This window comes from Physella acuta, unplaced genomic scaffold (genome assembly GCF_028476545.2).
Source record: "Physella acuta isolate Inbredline_101_S28 unplaced genomic scaffold, ASM2847654v3 ptg000575l, whole genome shotgun sequence".
NCBI classification, from domain to species: Eukaryota; Metazoa; Mollusca; class Gastropoda; family Physidae; genus Physella; species Physella acuta.
In genome coordinates this window covers 187208-207104 of record NW_026732094.1, presented here as the reverse complement: position 1 = coordinate 207104, position 19897 = coordinate 187208, and the positions used below count along the sequence as shown (strand labels likewise).

The following is a 19897-nucleotide window of genomic DNA, read 5'->3' as shown; positions in this document are numbered from 1 at the left end:
ACACCATAACTCGTTCAGCGAATCTCGCGCCAGCTAAGCCGGCGAGATCGAGATATTCCGAGAGTGATGTTATGAAGTCATTTAACATTCAATATGGCGGCCCAGACGTCTACCGCCAAGTTTAGCGATATTTACGAATTAAAAGAAGAGTTAGGAAAGTAAGTAGATCTTTTTCTTTTGTCTATTACTTTTAAGAAAGTCTATTGCACATGTTAATTTGCTAATTTCACAATCCTGCCTTTTTAATCTTGTGCGTTGAGACGTTTTCTCCCTCGACTCTTAGCTCGGTACTTGATGAATGCAGCAGTTGCGTGTTGAGTCGTCTGCTGTACAGACTACTGTGTACACTACCGATCCCAACACACTTTCATGTTTTCTCTCCAACAGCAGTTAAACGTAAAGGGTTTTATATCTTTATGTGATCGTATGTTACTATTGTTACCAAACGTGTATTAATGCAGATAGCTCCTTTATTTTCCTACGTCTTTACACTTTTTTAAGCAGCAAATCTATTCAGCAACAATAGCCCCTTGATTGCTCCAGGATCCTACCAGTTCTCAGGACTCTCGTCCTTTGGTTGGTCATGGTGTGTTGGCCCAGTGTTGTTTGGCTTGTGGGTAGATCTAGATCTTGTAGCTTTCAAAAGTCATTGATCTATTTTTGCTTTATGGAGTCTATTTGAACACCCTGAGTCTGAGTAGCTTAGCCGAATATAAGAATAGCAATAGGCCTAATTATAGATTCTAAATTCTAGATGTAGATGTAGAATCTAGAAATTCTAGATATATTGATCTTGTTGTGGAGTGGTCATAGAAGATTCATTTGCCCCGCGACCTATCAATTAAATCTGCCCATTTTCTATCCATTAAGCCTAGATCTGTCTATTATATTTAGATAACTAGATCTAGATCAAGTAGTAAAACAAAGTTACTTTATATTATAAGCCTAAAAAGATGATACAGGAAAACATTGTCCAATAATAGTAGACTCTTCTGCAAAAAAGAGTGTTAGGTTGTTGGTAGTTTCAGTTTGTGATCACCAATGTAATTTAATAGTTCGAAATTAGGTTAGGTCTAGTCTGAGGTGTATGGTAGGACTAGGGATGGGGTTAGAGATTAACATTAGCCAGTCAAACGTGTACTTAGTTAACTACCAGTAACCTAACACCCCCTTTTGAAGAAGAATCTATTTTTGTGCCATTATCGGACATTGGTATAAGAAATCCACTGCCTAATCCTGGAATAAAGTCATAGTAATGCAACTTAATAAATCTTATTTTATTGTAAGCTTATTTCCCATCAATTATGGTCCATAAATAAGGTCATGAATTTAGAAATAATGTAAGCAGGTTGGTAAGAAGGTTTCTTTGGGTCTGTCTAGCCTACTACTCAACTACACACAGATAGTTCTGTATTTCATAACATCACATTAAAGTAGGTTACATTGGTCAGGTTCAGACAATACAGAAGAACAGAGGCATTAACATGTGTTCTACATGTTTAATACAGCCTCTGACAAGCATTCAGCTGATCAATGAGTAATTGGTTACAACACAAAAATATGCTGTGTACTGTGTGTGCTTTGTTTGGGCATGCAAGCACAGTAAACATATAGTAATGTAATAATAATGTAATATTGTGATAATATAAAGATGTTATTAATTAAGTCATATGGGCTCTTCAAAGCTATTTTTATAGTATTGGTATACTAACAGAGATTCAGACAGAAGCAAAACCTTAATAGGGAACAATCTTCCTCCATATTCATTTTTATAGGAACTCAAAAAAGATTAAGGTTATTATAGTGAAACAAATGAATCCACAAAGTGGTAATTCATTTAGTTAGTTCATGTAAATTTACCATACACATTCATATAGCAGGTATAGGGTATAATGAATACAAAATAAAATGTAATTTTGGGGAGTCAAACTTTTACATTTTAAGTCACAAAAGCTGTGTCTCTTAACCTTTAAAGTTTAAACACTTTACTGAACACTGAAATTAAATCATTGTTATAACTGCTAGCATCAACTAGTCAGTCCTGTTGGGTTTTTTTTTTCCAGAAATTAGGTAGAAGGAAGTAATGTGTGTTGGTTTAATGAAATAAAATGGAGTTTAATACATCCTTCTTTTTCTTTTGAAATAATAATAAAAATAGCATAAAACTCTATTTGACTCTGATTATAGCTTTGGCATGTCACCAATATCTTTATTTCTACCCTAATCTAAGTGTTTTTTGGCATATGCTGGGGGATTCTGCAGATTAGTTAAAATAAATCAAAATCAATTCATTCTCATTGTTCATCTCTTTATTAAGTTTCATGATCAACATACAAATGACAATGTGAAGTTTATATGCTTGTCATTAGTACTTATTTGTTTAAAAAATGTTCTCTTACATAATTTAACTTGGATAATGTTAAGCTGGAAAAACAAACTTCTTAATTAATAAGCTTTAATTAGTTATTAGGCACTTAAAGGAAATTTTTTGCATGCATCAGTATCTCTTCTGAAAGTATGATTGCCTTGGCAATAGCGGCCCTTGATCCTGAGGCATAGCAGCGAGGGGGGGGGGGCGTAGGGGCACCAAAATGGTTTGGAAAAAAATTAAAAGCTCATTTTAGCTGCAGTTTTGAATTATAAACATAAAAAATAGATGGGAGGCGCCAGATTGAAAGTTTGTCCCTGGCGTCGGGAGGGTCACACCGCGTCTGCCTTGATCCTTCTTTTACAATATCTAATAGACTCAGCTGGCTAGTTTTTGTAACAGAAAAAACACATATATATATATAACATAATTTTTTTTTTTTTGAAATTTATGTTGAAATACCATTAAATTCACTAGTAGTGCACCATACAACATTTGGAAAATTTGAATTTATTTTTTTGAGTGTTATCTGTTACAAAAACTTAAGAGCAAATATTTTCCCTTAAGTCCCGTAACTTAGATAAACAAAAAATAAAAAGGTCTTATTAATTATATCAAACTGAATTTTTAAATATAGACCTAGTTAATACTAGTTAAGTTTTTTAAAATAATGTGTGTACTATAAAAAAAATAAAAAGGTCTTATTAATTATATCAAACTGAATTTTTAAATATAGATCTAGTTAATACTAGTTAAGTTTTTTAAAATAATGTGTGTACTATTTAAACAAAATTTCAGTAGGTATTTAAAAACCAATTGTGTGAAAACACTTACTGCTGCAAGGATTAACTTTTCTTTAAAAACTCAAGCTTTTGGTAAATTTCTTTCTTTACATGCCTAGATTTGTTTAGCAGTAAATGTCCTAGTTGTTTTGACATTCCCTTTGTTTCCACTTCAGTTTTTTTACTTTACACCAGCTTAATTCATTGTGAAGGACTTGTTAGGCTTGTTTTTGTTGACAGTTGTATTGTTGACACATTCTAGGTTAGGATACATTGACAGTTAGTACAAATTATAAAAAAAAAGTTACATCAAACTCAAAATAAAATTTTGACTAATAAATTTTGATTTAACTTGTAAGGCGGTTTCCTGTTATTATTTTGACATCTTTTTGAATATGTAGTTGTAATACTAAAAATGTTTTATGTCTATAGTGACATTATTGATAGTTTATTTTGTGTTGTATGGAAGTTTAGTACATTTTCGACTGTCAACGAGTTATTATCTTGAATTAAAGATGCCATTAAAGTTCCGTTTGTCTCAGTATTTGTTTAAAAATTGCTATTTTCAATCTATAATTTAGAATGTTCTTTCGCAAACTGAAAGGTTCTTTCAGGTCTCTCTTACAGCTGGTATGATGAAGTCAAGCGTTTGCATAAATTGGGATATGGTTGTTCAGTTTTGCACTAAAACTATTTGCCAAATTTTAATGGAATATGTACAAGCTTTGGTAAATTTTGTTTTGCAAGATGAACATTGCGAACATAGTTACACAAGCAATATATTTTGTGATATGTGACTGTGTCTGTAACAGTACATGATGACTTGCGTGTTAAAGTAAAAATGTTTCTAGAATGTTCTTGTCTAAGAGTTGTTGTATGATGGTGCCAGCTTTATGTCAAGATCTTCTTAAAAAAATAATTGCCGGAGAGCAACGAAAATAGAAACATGTACAGAAATAATTTACATGACGACTGTGGTATCTGAACGAGAAAATGAGGACAACATTGGAATTTTTATGTGGCTTTGATTACAATTTCAGTTATTAGTCCAGGCATTTTTCTATTGTGTAATTGTACATTTTATTGTCAAAGTTTTATATCTAAGCTACATTTAATAAGTTGGAGTGATTTGTTCTATCACGGTTTCAGTAATTACATTCAACATCAAAAAATTAATTTTATACATCTCGACTTTTTGGATTTCTGCTTTATGGTGCATGTAACATTTGTCTTGTGTATCTTTAGCATTGCGAACAAAATATTTATTCTCTTGTATTATTTTTGGTCAACTCCTGCTGTTAACTGATCTAATGATTATTATAATTCACCTGCTGAATTATGTATGATTGTTGAGTGCCAGAGTGCTAATGAATTACATATTATAATTTCCACAGAGGTGCATTCTCTATTGTGAGAAGATGTGTGCAAAAGGCCACTGGATTAGAATTTGCTGCAAAAATTATTAACACTAAGAAATTGTCGGCCAGAGGTCAGTGAACTCATTTTTTTCACTCAATGCTATTTCAAAAAATGCTTTTTAATCACCTTAGTTAATTAAACTTTTGTAGTTACATAATTATTAAAATAGCTATTTTTATCTTTAAAAAAAATGTAATTTCTGACGAGACTATTCTTATGCTTAATTAATTTCTTTACATCATTATCCTGTGATGACATTATAAATTATTGCTGCTTTGAGGGTTTTTATTTGATCTTAAATGGGTCAAAAATGTTTGAACAAATTTAGGCATTAATTTTTAGGTAGCCTTTATTTAACACATTTTACTTTAATTTCACAGTTTTTCATAAATGTAACAATCACCACAAATATAAATTTAAAAAAAAGGATATCAGAAAAGTTTCAGGTTTAGCGTTATATAGGTCCTTTAGTTTGTAGTAGAGAGAGAAACTCCATAATAAATGTTGCTTTTAAAACAGTACAAAGATTGGACCTAACAAACGTTAGTGGTCACAGCTTAATTAAGGCAGGGTGGACCTTATGTCCCCTGAGTAAGTGCCCATTAGAGATTTGTGGTCTCATCCTGTCCAGGATTTGAACCCAGAATCTTGTGGTAATGCCATGCGGGCTGCATGTCTGTGCCAAATGTTTTGTGATTTGCAGGCAGCGGTGTGTGTTTGTTTACTTAGTTTTGGGGTTTTACGAGATAATGTGGGATATTTTGTGATTGTAATTATTTTACTCCTTTTTTTTTTTGTAGTGATAACCTCCAATTTTTTTTTATCATCATCAGCATCGAACAATAATGGTAAAAATCATTTCTATAACTTCTTTAAAACTGCCATCTCTCATTTTTCATCACAACCAGATACATGTTTCATAGTTTTTTTTTTGAATGATAAAACACTAACAGAATAATTAAATACTATGCACACTAATAAAATGCACGCGGCTGATATATGTTTTTGATTTGTGTGTGCATTTTTTGGAGGAATCCAAATTTTAAGCTTTGCTAATTTTTTTTTTAAAGATATATTTTTGAAATCCTTTAGATTTTCTTCTTAAATAAACATTCTATTATTAAGGTACTAGACAATTAAGAGCTAATTAAATCAACATTTGAATAAAAATTTGGTTATTACCCAAACTCATTTCATGTGATGTTGTGGTGAGCTCATTTCTATTGCCTAATAGATTCATAATAAGGTTAATCAATTTAATTTATTGACAAGTTCTGCTTCTACACCCTCCACACCAAATCTAGTTGTATTCATATACAAAGAATAAACTTGTTAAATAAAAAAAGGTGTATTAATCTTAACGTTTTCTATTGAGGTGAGTTTAATACTGTGTAATAAGATTTTTTTGCCTGCATGAAAAGCTTAAATTGGAAGTTTCACATAACTCCAAGAGAATTTTGGTTTTCAATTTTTATTGACAAATTAGGTCGCTATTATACTTTTCATAACACCCATAAACATAAAATACATCTGATTACTGTTTTCTAAATCTGTATATTTAAAAAAAATCTTTAATTGCTAGTTGACATAGTTTCCCATTGTCTGATATTTTACTAGGCTCCAATTTGAATTGTTACATTACAACATTACAACAAGCAAGTGCAATCTGAGGCTTGTTACTTGTAATGTGTAATTTTCTGTGATTACAAAATGTTTTTGTAGTTAGTGGCCATTTTTTAAATTTTAAACTGTCACATTCAAAGCACACTGCATTTAGATATGCAATTTAAATGACATTTCTGATTCTTATGGATGTTAGGTGAGATTCAACAGGCACTTTGACAACTGAGGCCTATGATAGTTGCGATATCCTACGTTAGTATAGCCTCAGTAGGCCTATGATAGTTAAGATAAGGCCTATGTTAGTAGTGTTTTAGTAGGCCTATGATAGTTGAGATATCCTACGTTAGTATAGCTTCTGTAGGCCTATGATAGTTAAGATAAGGCCTATGTTAGTAGTGTTTCAGTAGGCCTAATAGAGGAGATATCCTACGTTAGTAGTGCTTCAGTAGGGCCTATGGTAGTTGAGATATCCTACGTTAGTAGTGCTTCATTAGGCCTATGATAGTTGAGAAGAGAAGGCCTACGTTAGAAGTGCTTCAGTAGGCCTATGGTAGTTGAGATATCCTACGTTAGTAGTGCTTCAGTAGGGCCTATGGTAGTTGAGATATCCTACGTTAGTAGTGCTTCATTAGGCCTATGATAGTTGAGAAGAGAAGGCCTACGTTAGAAGTGCTTCAGTAGGCCTATGGTAGTTGAGATATCCTACGTTAGTAGTGCTTCAGTAGGGCCTATGGTAGTTGAGATATCCTACGTTAGTAGTGCTTCATTAGGCCTATGATAGTTGAGAAGAGAAGGCCTACGTTAGAAGTGCTTCAGTAGGCATATGACAGTTAAGATAAGGTTTATTTTACACGTGTGCTGGCGGTTAAAAAACGACTTGGTTGGCTGTGTTTCTAATTCCCTTTCTGTTAACAATTTTCGCGAATCCTCCTGTAACTTTTCGATACGTTGTGTGAGTCTTCACGTCTTGACATCTGACGTGTACCCTCACATCTTAAAACGTGAAGTGAACCCTCACATATCGGCACTTGAAGTGAACCCTCACATATCGGCACGTGAAGTGAACCCTCACACATCAGCACGTGAAGTGAACCCTCACATATCCACACATTACGTGAGTCCTCACGCGCAACTGCCTTAATCCCTGAAACCATTTTCCCGAGGGCCTTAAAGGTCACGAGCCATTGGGCCGTGAATGTAACGGCTCTAGACGTGGCCTCAACAGTGATAAATGTACCTATTGACCTTTTACGGCGATTAATTTGTGTTGTCTGTAAGAGAGCGTTCTGAAGGAATTTACCACCATTTTTCCCAAACCCTCTCAGCCAGTTAACCCTTTAGGGAATTTTAACATTTTTTTTCTACTGTCGTGATTTTACCGAAATTGTTTCACGGCTTTCTCCAAACGAAACAAAAAGATGGGTTTACTTTTGTGATTCTCCAAAGGTTTGTTTTTCCTTGACGGAAATGAAAACAGGGGTGTATAAAATGTAACAAAACCCCACTATTAGTGTGTGTACAAACTTTTCCTTACTGCAAGTTAACCACACGTAGCTTTGGTAGTGCACCTGACTAGTTTCGGCGAGCCCGGATGCCTGTAAATTCATTAACCCGTAAAATTTTTCTTGGCGGTTTTTAAGTAAAAACATCTAGTAAATCCTGAGACATAAATAATTTAAGGAGCTCTCTCTCTCTTATCTGTAGAGCGCAGGCTTTACGCTCAGTCCTGCTAATTCTGTCCACCCAGATGGTAATCAGCTAGACTTCTGACATTTTGAATGAGTACTTCAATATATATTTTTTCTAACCGCGTCCATATTTCTTCTACTTAAAGTTACTTTTATTTAACTAATATTTGAATTTTCTGCGCGTGTGAATTCAGTAGCAACCGGCGCCCTCCCCGGGGCGAAAAAGGCTGGGCATTTCTGAACGAATTTATTGTGTTTGAGTTCATCGATCGGGAGCTTTGTTCTCTGTTTTTTTTTTTGTTGTTTAGAAGATGGCACACTACACACGCAGACTCGACAGAACTCGACCGTGAATCGACAGAAATGATAAAAATCGCTTCCCTTCCCGCCCTAAATCCTGTTAGCGACTTCTGCCAGTAAATGCGTGGGGGTTGTAATTTCCCGCCCCAAATCATACCCCCAATCTTGCACAATCGAGAAAATCTTTTTAAAAACTCGTTTGTTTTAAGCCAGCTTCTAAGGGGTTAAAATCTGAGCCAGACTTCCTACGTAGCCTCGCGCTTAATCTTCTGAATCTATGCTGTTAAAATTCATGTTGATAAAATAATTTTTTAACGAATCTGTTTATTTTTAAAGTGTTTTATTTTTAAATATTAAAGATGGGTACTATATTTTTTAAACTGCGGCTGTAGTTAATGGGTAGTAGGTGAGAAATGACAGTAAGTAATAGCAAGCTATAGAATACTAATAAAATAGGGTTTATACTAATGCGACGGTATAATATTTATAGAATAATAATTTTAAAAAATTCTTGAAAATAAAAATGGAAACAGAACTGCCGATCAATACAGTGCACAATGACGCAGCTTGTGATTTTAATGCTGTATGGTTGTATTTTTTCTTGAAACTTTTTCAACGCAAATTTCGTTTCCGAACAGGGCGTTTATTTTGAAAAAAATATTTTTCGTTTGTCATCGCGGACGTTATTTTCTTACATTCTTCGTGGGTGTAACTTCGTTTTAAAAAGCCAATCTTGTTTACGACAGCGGTGAATGTAGTCACGACATCCAGACATCTATAAGGAACACGGTTTCCTAGCTTAATTGAAGTGACTAGGGGAAGGGAGGGGGGGGGGGGGGTTGAAGCCAAAGCAGTCTGGTGATCAGTTTAGATTTGTGTATCCATAGCAACGATCTGTTTTTTTGTGTTCACATGTCCACAAAGAAGAAAAAAAAAGTGCTGGAATTAATTAACAGGTTTATGTTTTAGAATATTACTTTTGTTTCGGTGTGTCTACACTGTATACAGTTTTTACGGTTTTGTTTGATGTGGCATTTATGATGTATTAATTGGTTTACTGATCAACATCCTGATCTGCTTATTCAAACAGATGTGCACATTAAAAAAATCTTTTGTAGTTTCGTTTATATTTTAATTCTATAATTTTACACTATCATGAACTGATACGATACAGTCTATTCTTTAAAAAAAAAGTTTCAGCGTTTTTTCCCCTTCTTTTTCTTAAAATAAAGATTTCTTTCCTACATCCCCTAATATAAATGAAAAAAAAAAGGGTCGTTGGGGCACCACAGTGTAGTGTGTCTAGGGTTAAGTGTCCCATGGCGGCGCCTACCACTCTCCTTGCCTGACCACAGCCGGATGCCTCCATCTTGGTGGCTCGCTTTGGTCACGAACACGCGGGCAATGAAGTTCATCTAGGAACTGTTGCGCCCTGGCCGGTGACCTTTACTGGAAGGCCATTGGCCCAGTGATGCCATATTAGCATGAGTTGTTTGATTTGGGAGTTTTCTTTCCTAGATGGGTTGTTGTCTTCGGCTATCGAAGCTCGCCTGCCCGGGGATTCGAACTAGGGACTTTCAGTTTAGCAACCATGAGCTTTACACAACAAATAGCAACCAAGCAAATAACACCCACCCCCAACGTTAAAGTACACTTCACTATATTTCGCCGAATCAGATCGATTTAGCCTCATCTGGGCTAGTTCCCAGTGATGAAATATTTTCCCGTATGGTTGCAATAGTTCGAATATACAGTGTGCAATTGCATTTATTTTTAACACATACCGTCACAAATATGTTAAAATTAAAAACCAAACAAACACCGAATAGAAGAAAAAAACAAACGCTCTGGCAAATGCTCGTGTAACACGAGTATCGACCTCTGTGTTCACTTCAGGAGGACAAACCGAGTGAGAAAAAAAAGCCGCCTTCACAAGTGCTCGAATAAGCTAACGTAATAAAGTATTGTCTGCACCATGGCACAATAGTTATATCTTAAAAATAAGATTTATATTATGTGTCAGTCTTCTTTTACAGGTTTTGAAATGATCCCCCCTCCACCTGCGTTTCGATGGGTTACAGTAAGAAAAAACAAACGAGATTAAGTATTGTTAAAAAGAAAAGGAGGAAAAAAATTGCGAGGCATATCCGAAGTTTGTTAATAAATAAAGTCGCAGTGCGTGATTTATTTGCCTGGATATTGACTTGTACATAAATCGTGAATTAGCGGTCGGTTCTTTGGTGTCGTTCGGCCGAATATAATCTCGTGTTTTTAAAAGCTGCTGCTGACCGAACACGTTGTGGAGTGCAGCAGATACGAGGCGTTAATTAGGTCGAAGAAACATCAGACTAGTGTTTTATTTATACTCCGTCTCGCACTAATTGTTCACGTTGGTTCGCCTTTTTAAAAACAAAATGCCTGAGGGTTAATTTTATTTGATAATACATACGTGGTTAGGGGTAACCTCAAGATGGGATTTGAATCAAAATCATCTAAGGCGTCGGGTTGTGGTAGAATTATTTACAGTAAAGTTAACAATTACAGCAAGGCGTATATGTGTTTGTATAGATTGTGTAAGGGGCTTCGATGAGCTCTTTAAAACTAGTGATTAAAAATGTTTGTGAGTTATTTATGACACAAAACCACATCCTTAGTAAACAATCTCTGTTCCTATCTTGAGTCTATACAAAATTACAATGTCATTTTATACATTTGCGATTTAGTGCTTACTTTTCCATTTTCGCTTTTATTAAAATTAATTTTTATTTTTTCTCCTATAAAAAATCATTTTCTTTTTTTTTTTTTGAAAATAATCAAATTCAATTTTTAACATTTCTTTAACCCTTGCAATAAAACAGTCACAATTAGGGATATTGTTGGGAGGAGGGATATTTGGAAGCTCTCATATGGTTCTTAAGAAAAGAAAAAAAAGTTCTGTTGATAAGAGAAAGTTAAACTGTATTCCTTTTACTAGTGGACTAAACACAATGTCTGCACAAGTTGGTTTACAATTATAAAAAAATGGGGATTTATCCGTCTAAACTGGCGTAACCGTCTAAACTGGTGTAACCGTCTAGGTTCGAACTACTGTCTGATTTACATGTGGTAATTAATAATTAGCTATTAATCGAGGCTGATTAAGAGCTGGCATTTACTGTTATACACACATCGATGAGACAAGTGTAAAGCCCGCCAAATGTTAATTATTATAGCCATTAATGTGTTATAGCTGGTGGTCCCACTTGATTAGATTATTAACATAATGGCCAGGCGTGCTGGGAAATCCCGGTTACAAAATGAAATAAATGAAGGGGGACCAACTTTCGTGAGATAAATACCTCGTGATGTGGAGGTGTTTACAAAACTTAATCACCTTGACTCGTGGTGTTGATGTTTACCCTTTTACAATGTGATGATCACCTGCTTGTTTGATGTTGTGATGTGTAGCCAACTATAAATACAGTGTTGCTGTTGACTAGTTTTTCATTAGTATTCAATGATGGTTTTTTTAAAAAGCGTTTCTACAAGCTTTAAGTGTGTCCGGTTTGATGATTCAGCGAATCAGACCACAGTTTTTTTTGTTTTCCTAAGTTGCGAATGTTTGTTTCGCGGTTTTGCTGACTAATTGGTAATTGTTGTTTTGTACATACCCACTATCTAAACTGTACTTCTTATGAGTCAAAAGTAAAGTGCATCTTCAGACTATACATGGACACAATGATTGCCTCATATTAGACGAATAAAACGCACTTTAACAATACCATTTCCACCAATGGGATTTTATGAAACGACAGGGTTTGATAATTTAATTAGGAAAATCTCATAATAAAAATAGCTCGCTGTCAGAATATGAATGCATTTTTTTTCCAAAATTACGTTAATAAAAAAAAAAGGAAGATGACATTTTTCTTTTTTTTTTAAAACATTGCTATTCATTTTCTTTTAAATTTAATTAAAGGAGAGTAAAGCATAAAATATATGACCACCGCCTTAATAACGAGGACGTGTTGTATAGTGTTTCTATACTGGTTCCTCTCTTTCTAGTATTTTCAGTAGCGTTTTATCTATGTTACACGTCTATAATTACACACAGGTAACAGGTATATATATATATATATATATATATATATATATATATATATATATATATATATATATATATATCTGTATAGTTGCAGGTACGAGATTTGTAGCACATTTTCAAAAATGTACTCGTGTAAGACTCGTATTACACACGTGTTTAAATAGCCTGTCGTAGAGGACTGACATTACACACGTACAAATAGTCACACGTCATGTGACTCATATTACACGTGCTGTCCCATGAGACTCGTGTTACGCACGATCTCCCATAGGCTCTCGAATGAGATCAGTGTTGTGAAAACTTTGACCCCAGTGCCCGTGACATTGTCGGCGTGCATGTTGCGGCCTCCACGCCAGGTTGTGCTTCACGCATGTTTATGCGTCTCGTACGTTATCGTACCTCTTCACGGACGTACCTGTGGCCCCCGCTACCCCTGCTCTCACACACACGTTGTTTGAACGCTAAGCGTGGAATGTAGAGCTAAACGTTTTCAGCAGCGTGCAGATCACATGCATAATGGCATGTGCTAATTTACTTAATGGTAGAGGATCAACTAAACAAAAGGTGTCTAGTACATATCCTTCCGAAGCTTTTTTTTTACTCCTCGAATCTTGCAGATTTGGAAATAAAATGTCCTTCTTTTAAACATGTAAATTGTAGTGCAGCATTATGCTACTTATTCTTGATTGACTTTGTTTCTACGTAATATGCGACATTAATTCTCCATCTACGCATCTCTTGTCGTGTGTAATTAATGCAGGAGTACCCGTTTTAGATCCAGTGTCTCATCCTGCATAGAAAACTCGACCTAGTTCTCGGTGTTAGTGCTAACCTCTTGTTCCGGAAAACCTACAGAGAACTCTCGTGGATTCCTTTGACCCCCATTGGTGTGTGATAAGTGATTTCGTTTCGTGTGAATGCGCACCTGCTCTTGCTAGGTAATAATATAAACCGCTTGGTGCAGGAATATGTGTTTGATGATATTTTTATAGGCAGGATCACGTTAAAGCTCCGTTGTTATGAATTTAGAAAATAATCGACACATATTCTGTTTGTTGTTAAATAAGGCATAGATCTATATAAGATGAAAATTGCTTTACACCGGAGGCAAAGTCGGCAGCTTAGATGCCCCATGTCTATCAGCGGCACTGCAATGCTTCATGCCTATCGGGGGCACTGCAATGCTTCTTGCCTATCAGCGGCACCGCAATGCTTCATGCCTATCGGGGGCACTGTCTTATCCATTGAAGATAATGGACGATGCAATCAGGGTTTTTTACAGCTGAAATGACGTTATATAATTAAAATGCGTATCTGGTTTAAAATAATTATTTTGTTTTAGGGCTGAACCCTTCTGTTATTTTTGATTTCTCGAAACTTTAAGTGACCCTTACTCTATAGAGACCGAAATGTCCAAGAGACCCGGAATTCTGAGTGTCAGTTTATTGACCCTTGTATATAGGGACTAGAGGTTCTGTCTCATGCGCCCCTAACTTAATCCAGCACTCTACACACATTGGACGTAAATAAACAAGCCAACTTTCACATTATAAACACACGAGTTAATTACCTTTTTTTCTATCATAAATGTATGTAAATTTTTCTATTTCTTTAACCATTTTCTAAAAACATTCCTTGCAGTAACAGAATGACATCATTAACAACACTAGCGTTTTGCATTTAACATTTACCTTTTAACTTTCTGAATTCCTATTATGATGTTGCATACAATTTAATTCATTCAGCGTTGTTAAATGTCGAATGCTTTTTAAAAATTACATTATTAAAAAAGTGATTTTTATTTTTTTAACATTTTGTAGTGCTATTCTAACATTCTTGCTTTTCAAAATGTCAATCTTTTAAATAAATTATTATTACCATAATTTTTTTGTTCTTTAAGCAAATAAGAAATATTTTAATTAAAAATAACATCCTATAAAGTGTTTATAAAATGTCAATGAAATTCAGTAATCTTTTATAGAATCTTGATGTATACTATTAAATGAGTATAATAAGTGCTTGTTAACAGTTCTTTTGTTGAATATTATTATTATTTAAGTAAATCTGTAATTTTGTTCTGCTTAGATATATTCTTCATTTTTGTTTTTTTATTACAAGTATTCTTTAAAAAATCGGAACAATTTTTTTTCGTAAAAAAAAGTTTTTATGCTATTTTCGTCCCTTGTCACATGACTGTTCAGGCCGAGGTCACAAATGTAAATACCGACACAGGGCAGAGACGAACAAGTTTCTTTAGTTTGGAAAAGACACTTTCTCCCCCCCCCTCCCCCTCCACCCCTAGCAGCTTTCGTAACTGACATCACGCGAAATGAAACGAACCGAAACGCCAGGTCGGGGTCTAGTTAAGTAGGACAATACCCTCCCACCCTGTCACTCCCCCCCCCCCCTCCACTCCTCCATGCAACCAGTTTTTACTTCACTTCCGTCTAGTGTTACGAATAATAAATATTTATAACAATAAATAAATAACGCCATGTTAATGTAGTTTAAAAGTTGATTATTTTATTTGTACAATGCGAGTTATCACATCTCATGACACTCTTCCATGACTTCGCGTCGAAATGCAGCCAGCCGTTTCGTCCAATGTGTAGAAACCGAAATCTGCCATGTTAGCACGTTCGTATAACAGTTGTAAACACGCTCTGTTGGCTCATTTGTACGACCGGTGAAATAAATAACGGCTGGAATCGATACGAAACCAGCGTAAGTGCACCAGCTTTTATTGTAAAATAGCCCTCGACATAATCGACTCGCGAATCTTGAAAATAGTGAACCCAGAATGCACTTGATCAATGCCTCTTACGTTGGCGTTTTTTTAAAAATAAATAAACTATATAAACTCATTATTTCGGTTTTTAGCAATGTTTTCGTTAGGCAGATTGTAGGTTACAAGTTGATACGTTGGCGTTTTTTTTAAAATAAATAAACTATATAAACTCATTATTTCGGTTTTTAGCAATGTTTTCGTTAGGCAGATTGTAGGTTACAAGTTGATAACATAACCCTGTAATTTACAAAACAAATTGCACGCGGGGAATACGTTAATGCTGTGATCACGTGACACGATTAACCCCAAGTAGGTGAATGCTCGTGACAAGGTTAACCGGGCCTTTAAATAAAAAAAACAACCCTCCGCGGTTTAAAATGAAAAAAAAAATAGTGCGCGCGCATCTTAAAGTTAAAGGCGTGTCCTTTAACTGTCACAGTCGCATGTTAGAATGTAGGTTTGCATTGGATGGGGTAATACTTGCGTGGGAGCTAGACTGGGAAACCCAAGTGCATAACGACGCAATTGGGGGCGGGTGCCGCCCTACTTTATAGCTGATTTAAAGGGAAAAAAAACAATGCTAAAAATGTCGCGTTTTATATTATCAGCGTAAGACAAGCCCACGCTTTATAAAAGTGTTATCAAGTATATTCAATTCACCTGTCTGGAATGCCCACCGCTAGAGGGCGCGTTCATATTTTAAAATAGAAAAACGTTACAGTATTGCAGGAAAAAAACCTCTAGGTTGGTTTGTACTAAGCGAACACGAATCGTATAAGGTTATTGATTTCCAGCTTCAAATTCTTGAATGCAAAGATAAAACTAGGTTATTTGTAAGCTTATGGATTGTTCCTGATATACGTTAGTTCGTTTAAAAAAAAAATTCTCACTGAATACTATAAGATAAAGTCACGTGTCGACTATCAACACAGACAACTTAAAATATATTCGTGAGAGAGGTCTATTAGCCGAGTTAACCGTAGCTCCAAATGGAACAAACTGCGAATCAATCTTGCTTGCCGACTTTTCTGTCGAAATCCACTTTCATCCGGTCTGCTAAATGTACAGCATACAGTTGAGCTGTGGTTATTTAAAAACAAGGAATGAAAGTTCATTAGTGGGAATGCTCATAACACAATAAACGCAATACCCCACCAACACACTGGGTTTTGAAATGTCCGTTTACATTATTAAAAAGTTGATGGTTTTGTTAAGTCGTTACAAATTTTATTGTGATGGAGAATATCACAGAGAAATTGGATGCCTTTCAAAGATATTTTTTTATGAAAGTGAGAAATCCGAGATTTTTGTTTCTAAACATTTCTTTTATCATGTTTTTTTGCTCAATATTGTATTTAAAAAAAAAATCGATGATTAATAATTATAATAATGAAAAAAAAAGCTTCTATAAATAATTATATGTGATTTCTGCACTGCCAATAAACAGTTTATTAAAAAAAAACAAGTTTAATCATCTCAATGAAGAGGTTAATTAAATAACTGAACTTTAATTGATTGCAATTTCAAAGAATGTAACCTAAAGTTATGGAAACGAAATAGCCCTTTAAAAGTTTGACGTCGGCTATGGTTCTTATATGATTCCTTGTGGTCAGTTTTTGCTGCATTCTTCCGGTGTTTTTTTTAGTACTGGCCAGGGCGCCCATTAGAACCTTCATACGACTTTAGGAACGACTAAATTTGACCCTAATAGATGGTTTTCTCTGGTCCTCGACCGCCTCTCCTACATTCACCTTATATAAAATATTTTTGTTTTGACGCAGTGGTTCTTACATTTTTTGGAAGTACCAAACCCCACCTGTTTCATGCGTGCATTCACCGAAACCTTCTTAATAGTTCTATCATCCGCACCGACAAAATTCGATCGGGAATCATATAAGTCGGGTGTGTGTCTCCGCCGAACCCCTGAGATTGACTCGCCGAACCCCTGGGGTTCCATCTGCCCGGGCCAACAACCACTGTTTTAACGTATACTGCCATTTCATTGAATTCGATACGATAAATTTACCTTCTTCTAGGGGTATGCGAGATAAACAAAGCGCTGCAGATAATAAATGTTTACTGGTTTGATAATGACGTTTATAAAAGATTCGCCTTTGGAAAATGGCTGCAATAAAGCATCCGTACCACCGGTTTTACTTGTTTATTTTTGGGCAGACGAGATAGAATCGGGGACAGAAAGCCACGGGCACACTGAGTGTGTAATGGAAATCAAGGGAAGTAAGCCGAGACGACCTCAGAATCAATAGCGGCAACCCGCATCAAGTTGTATAAAGTAAATAACACACCATTGTGCGCGGTGCATTTTAGTACAGCGATGCTGTCGCTGCGAAAAAAATTCTGCTAAAAGCTTCAGGAAACATTGATGAACGGGGTTTCCAGCCCTGAGTTCAGGAGAGCCACCCAGCAGAAACTAATTTATCGCGCGAAATAATGTATTAGCAAAGATGGCAAGGCCGTTGCGAGTAGTGTGTTGTGGTGGGAAGTACCAGAGCTATTATAAACCAGTGCTCGTGGCATATGAGGTATAACATCGCGTGTTGATTTACAATTCTCCACAGTTCCGGTACCACTTGCTGTTTAAACAAGTATGTTTGTTAGCTTGGGGAAACTCGTCTCCTTGCTCACACTCGGCGTACAGCTCGGTTAAAGAGGGATGTTTACTTTAAAACCAAGACACATTTCCAGCGGAGATTTTTTAAGTCTGAAGTAAGCGTAAAGTGTCAGTCCCTAAAATAACAGTCCATTGATTTTATCCTTGTTTCTGTGACAGACTGTTTTGGCGCTTGATTGCTATCCAGCCCCAATGGCGTTCCCCGGGGGGGGGGGGGGGTAGACAAAGTTACTAACCCATCTTAAATGTTGGCCATAGATTAGCTCTACGTCTTCTGGTCCCTAATGTGCAGTCGACACCCCGGCGATAACCTTGCTTGTTCTCCGGGCATTTCGCGCCTTGCTGTTCTATAAATATCTGTCTCGTGTTGCGTATTTCGTTGTACGTTTGTTGGCCTTGATACGTTACAGACATCTGTCGGAAATAGCACACAACGTATTCTGCCTTGAGCTGTCAAGATATGTCGAAGGTCCTCTATAAACACTCGCAGTTGGGAGAATATATCCTTCGCCCCATCTTATAGTTAGGAGAATATATCCTTTGCCCTAACATACATTTGGGAGAATATATCCCTCGCCACATCTTATAGTTAGGAGAATATATCCTTTGCCCTAACATACATTTGGGAGAATATATCCCTCGCCACATCTTATAGTTAGGAGAATATATCCTTTGCCCTAACATACATTTGGGAGAATATATCCTTCGTCCCACACAAGGCACAGCATTTTTGTGTTAATTTGTTGAATTCCTTGTTCACTTTTAAAGTATTCTTTCGTTACAGTACTGAGTTAAAATAAAGCATTTGTGTAAAACATTGATACAAAATGTTAATAAATTTAACAGTTCTCAAACCGTGGAACGAGTATACTTGGTACACGGTACCCTGTGGACACGTTCGGGGTACTAGACACGAACGAAAACCATACCATTATTCATTTTAGTTTCCTACGGGAGTGTAATGATCATTCCTTGTTTCTAGTACACTATTTAACATACATGAATATGCTTGTGTATGTCCCACTTGAAGTTGCTCCCCTTTAATGCGGTTTTGCGAGACAGTATCTTAGCGTGGATGTATAAGTTAATTCTATACTGACCTAGCGGTCAGTTGGGTGGATGAAGCTGAGTCTACCGACTTGTGTGGTCACTGTAGATGTGTGGACATTACGTTGTGAAGCTGTCTCGAGTTATCTAGTGAGACATTGTGGACTAGAACTGTCCAAAACACCCGACATTTTGTTTCTGTCCAAGGTTTGAACACAAGACCCGTCAAGTCAAACTATTTTGTAAAAAAAAACAAAAAACAAAAATCAGTAGAATTCAGAAATTAGAGCTAAATTCCTTCATTTAATATTTTAACCTGTTCTAAACATAATTCTCTGCCATTAAAAAAAGTTCAACAAAAGCATTGAAATTATGTAAAGACTAATTTAGAGAGCCGTGGATATGAGTAATCGTTGTAGCCTTAAAACTGTAGACGCCATTTAAAATGCTATACACCTTTTAAAACAAAATATCGTTAAGCTGCCATAGTTTAAAAATAACAATATCATAACAGTGTAAAATAAATTATATGGCTTAATTTTTCAATTAAAAGTCAACAAATGATATGCTGTTAATTAAATTTGATTGATTGACAATTATCGCCTAACAAAAGGTGGGGTTTTTGTAAGGGCAGAAGAAGAAAAGGGTGCATGTTCACGGTGGGAATTTTTCGAGGCATGTTCTAATTTTAAACTTGGAGATTTTTTTTAAAAAAGGTAACGACATCTGTTCACGTCATTCACTTAAGTATTTGACAAAACAGTGACGCAATCCAGGTGTAGGCAGGTAACTGGGTTTTATGTAGGGCAGTGCGATTGATCTGTACCGGTGACATTCCTTCCACACCCACTTACTCGGCTGTTTCTCCATGTCTTTAGGCCATTGATATGTCGGGGAGAAAATATCACACGGAGTGCCTTGAGGCGTCTCGGTGCTAATGGAACAAATACACCGTGAAAAATTATAGTCATGGGAGTTAAGCTTTTGTACGTTGTTTCTCAATGGAAAAACACATCTTCACTGGGTGAAAATGTATATATGTGTTTAAAGTCAAATTCTAACCCACTCGGGGGATTTAGTGAAATTTCAATAAAACACTTACAATAATATTTTGAAGAGGATTTTACCAAAGCCACTAAGACGTATAGAGACGTGGTGTTAAAGAT

General features: G+C 35.7%; 1 protein-coding gene across 20 annotated transcripts in view; it reads left to right on the top strand.

Moving 5' to 3' along the window:
* LOC131946920 (calcium/calmodulin-dependent protein kinase type II delta chain) overlaps positions 1–19897 on the top strand; it is a 121839-nt gene continuing 101942 nt past the window's right edge. For 3 of the 20 annotated variants that reach the window (XM_059307949.1, XM_059307950.1, XM_059307944.1), the window contains exons 1-3: positions 4–158; positions 4545–4639; positions 5403–5417. In XM_059307949.1, the coding sequence (XP_059163932.1) occupies positions 94–158; positions 4545–4639; positions 5403–5417 (175 nt within the window). In that variant the 5' untranslated portion in view covers positions 4–93. Of the gene's footprint in view, positions 159–4544; positions 4640–5402; positions 5418–19897 lie in introns of all 20 variants that reach the window. The other 17 variants (XM_059307955.1, XM_059307958.1, XM_059307953.1 and 14 more) reach the window with 14 other exon arrangements.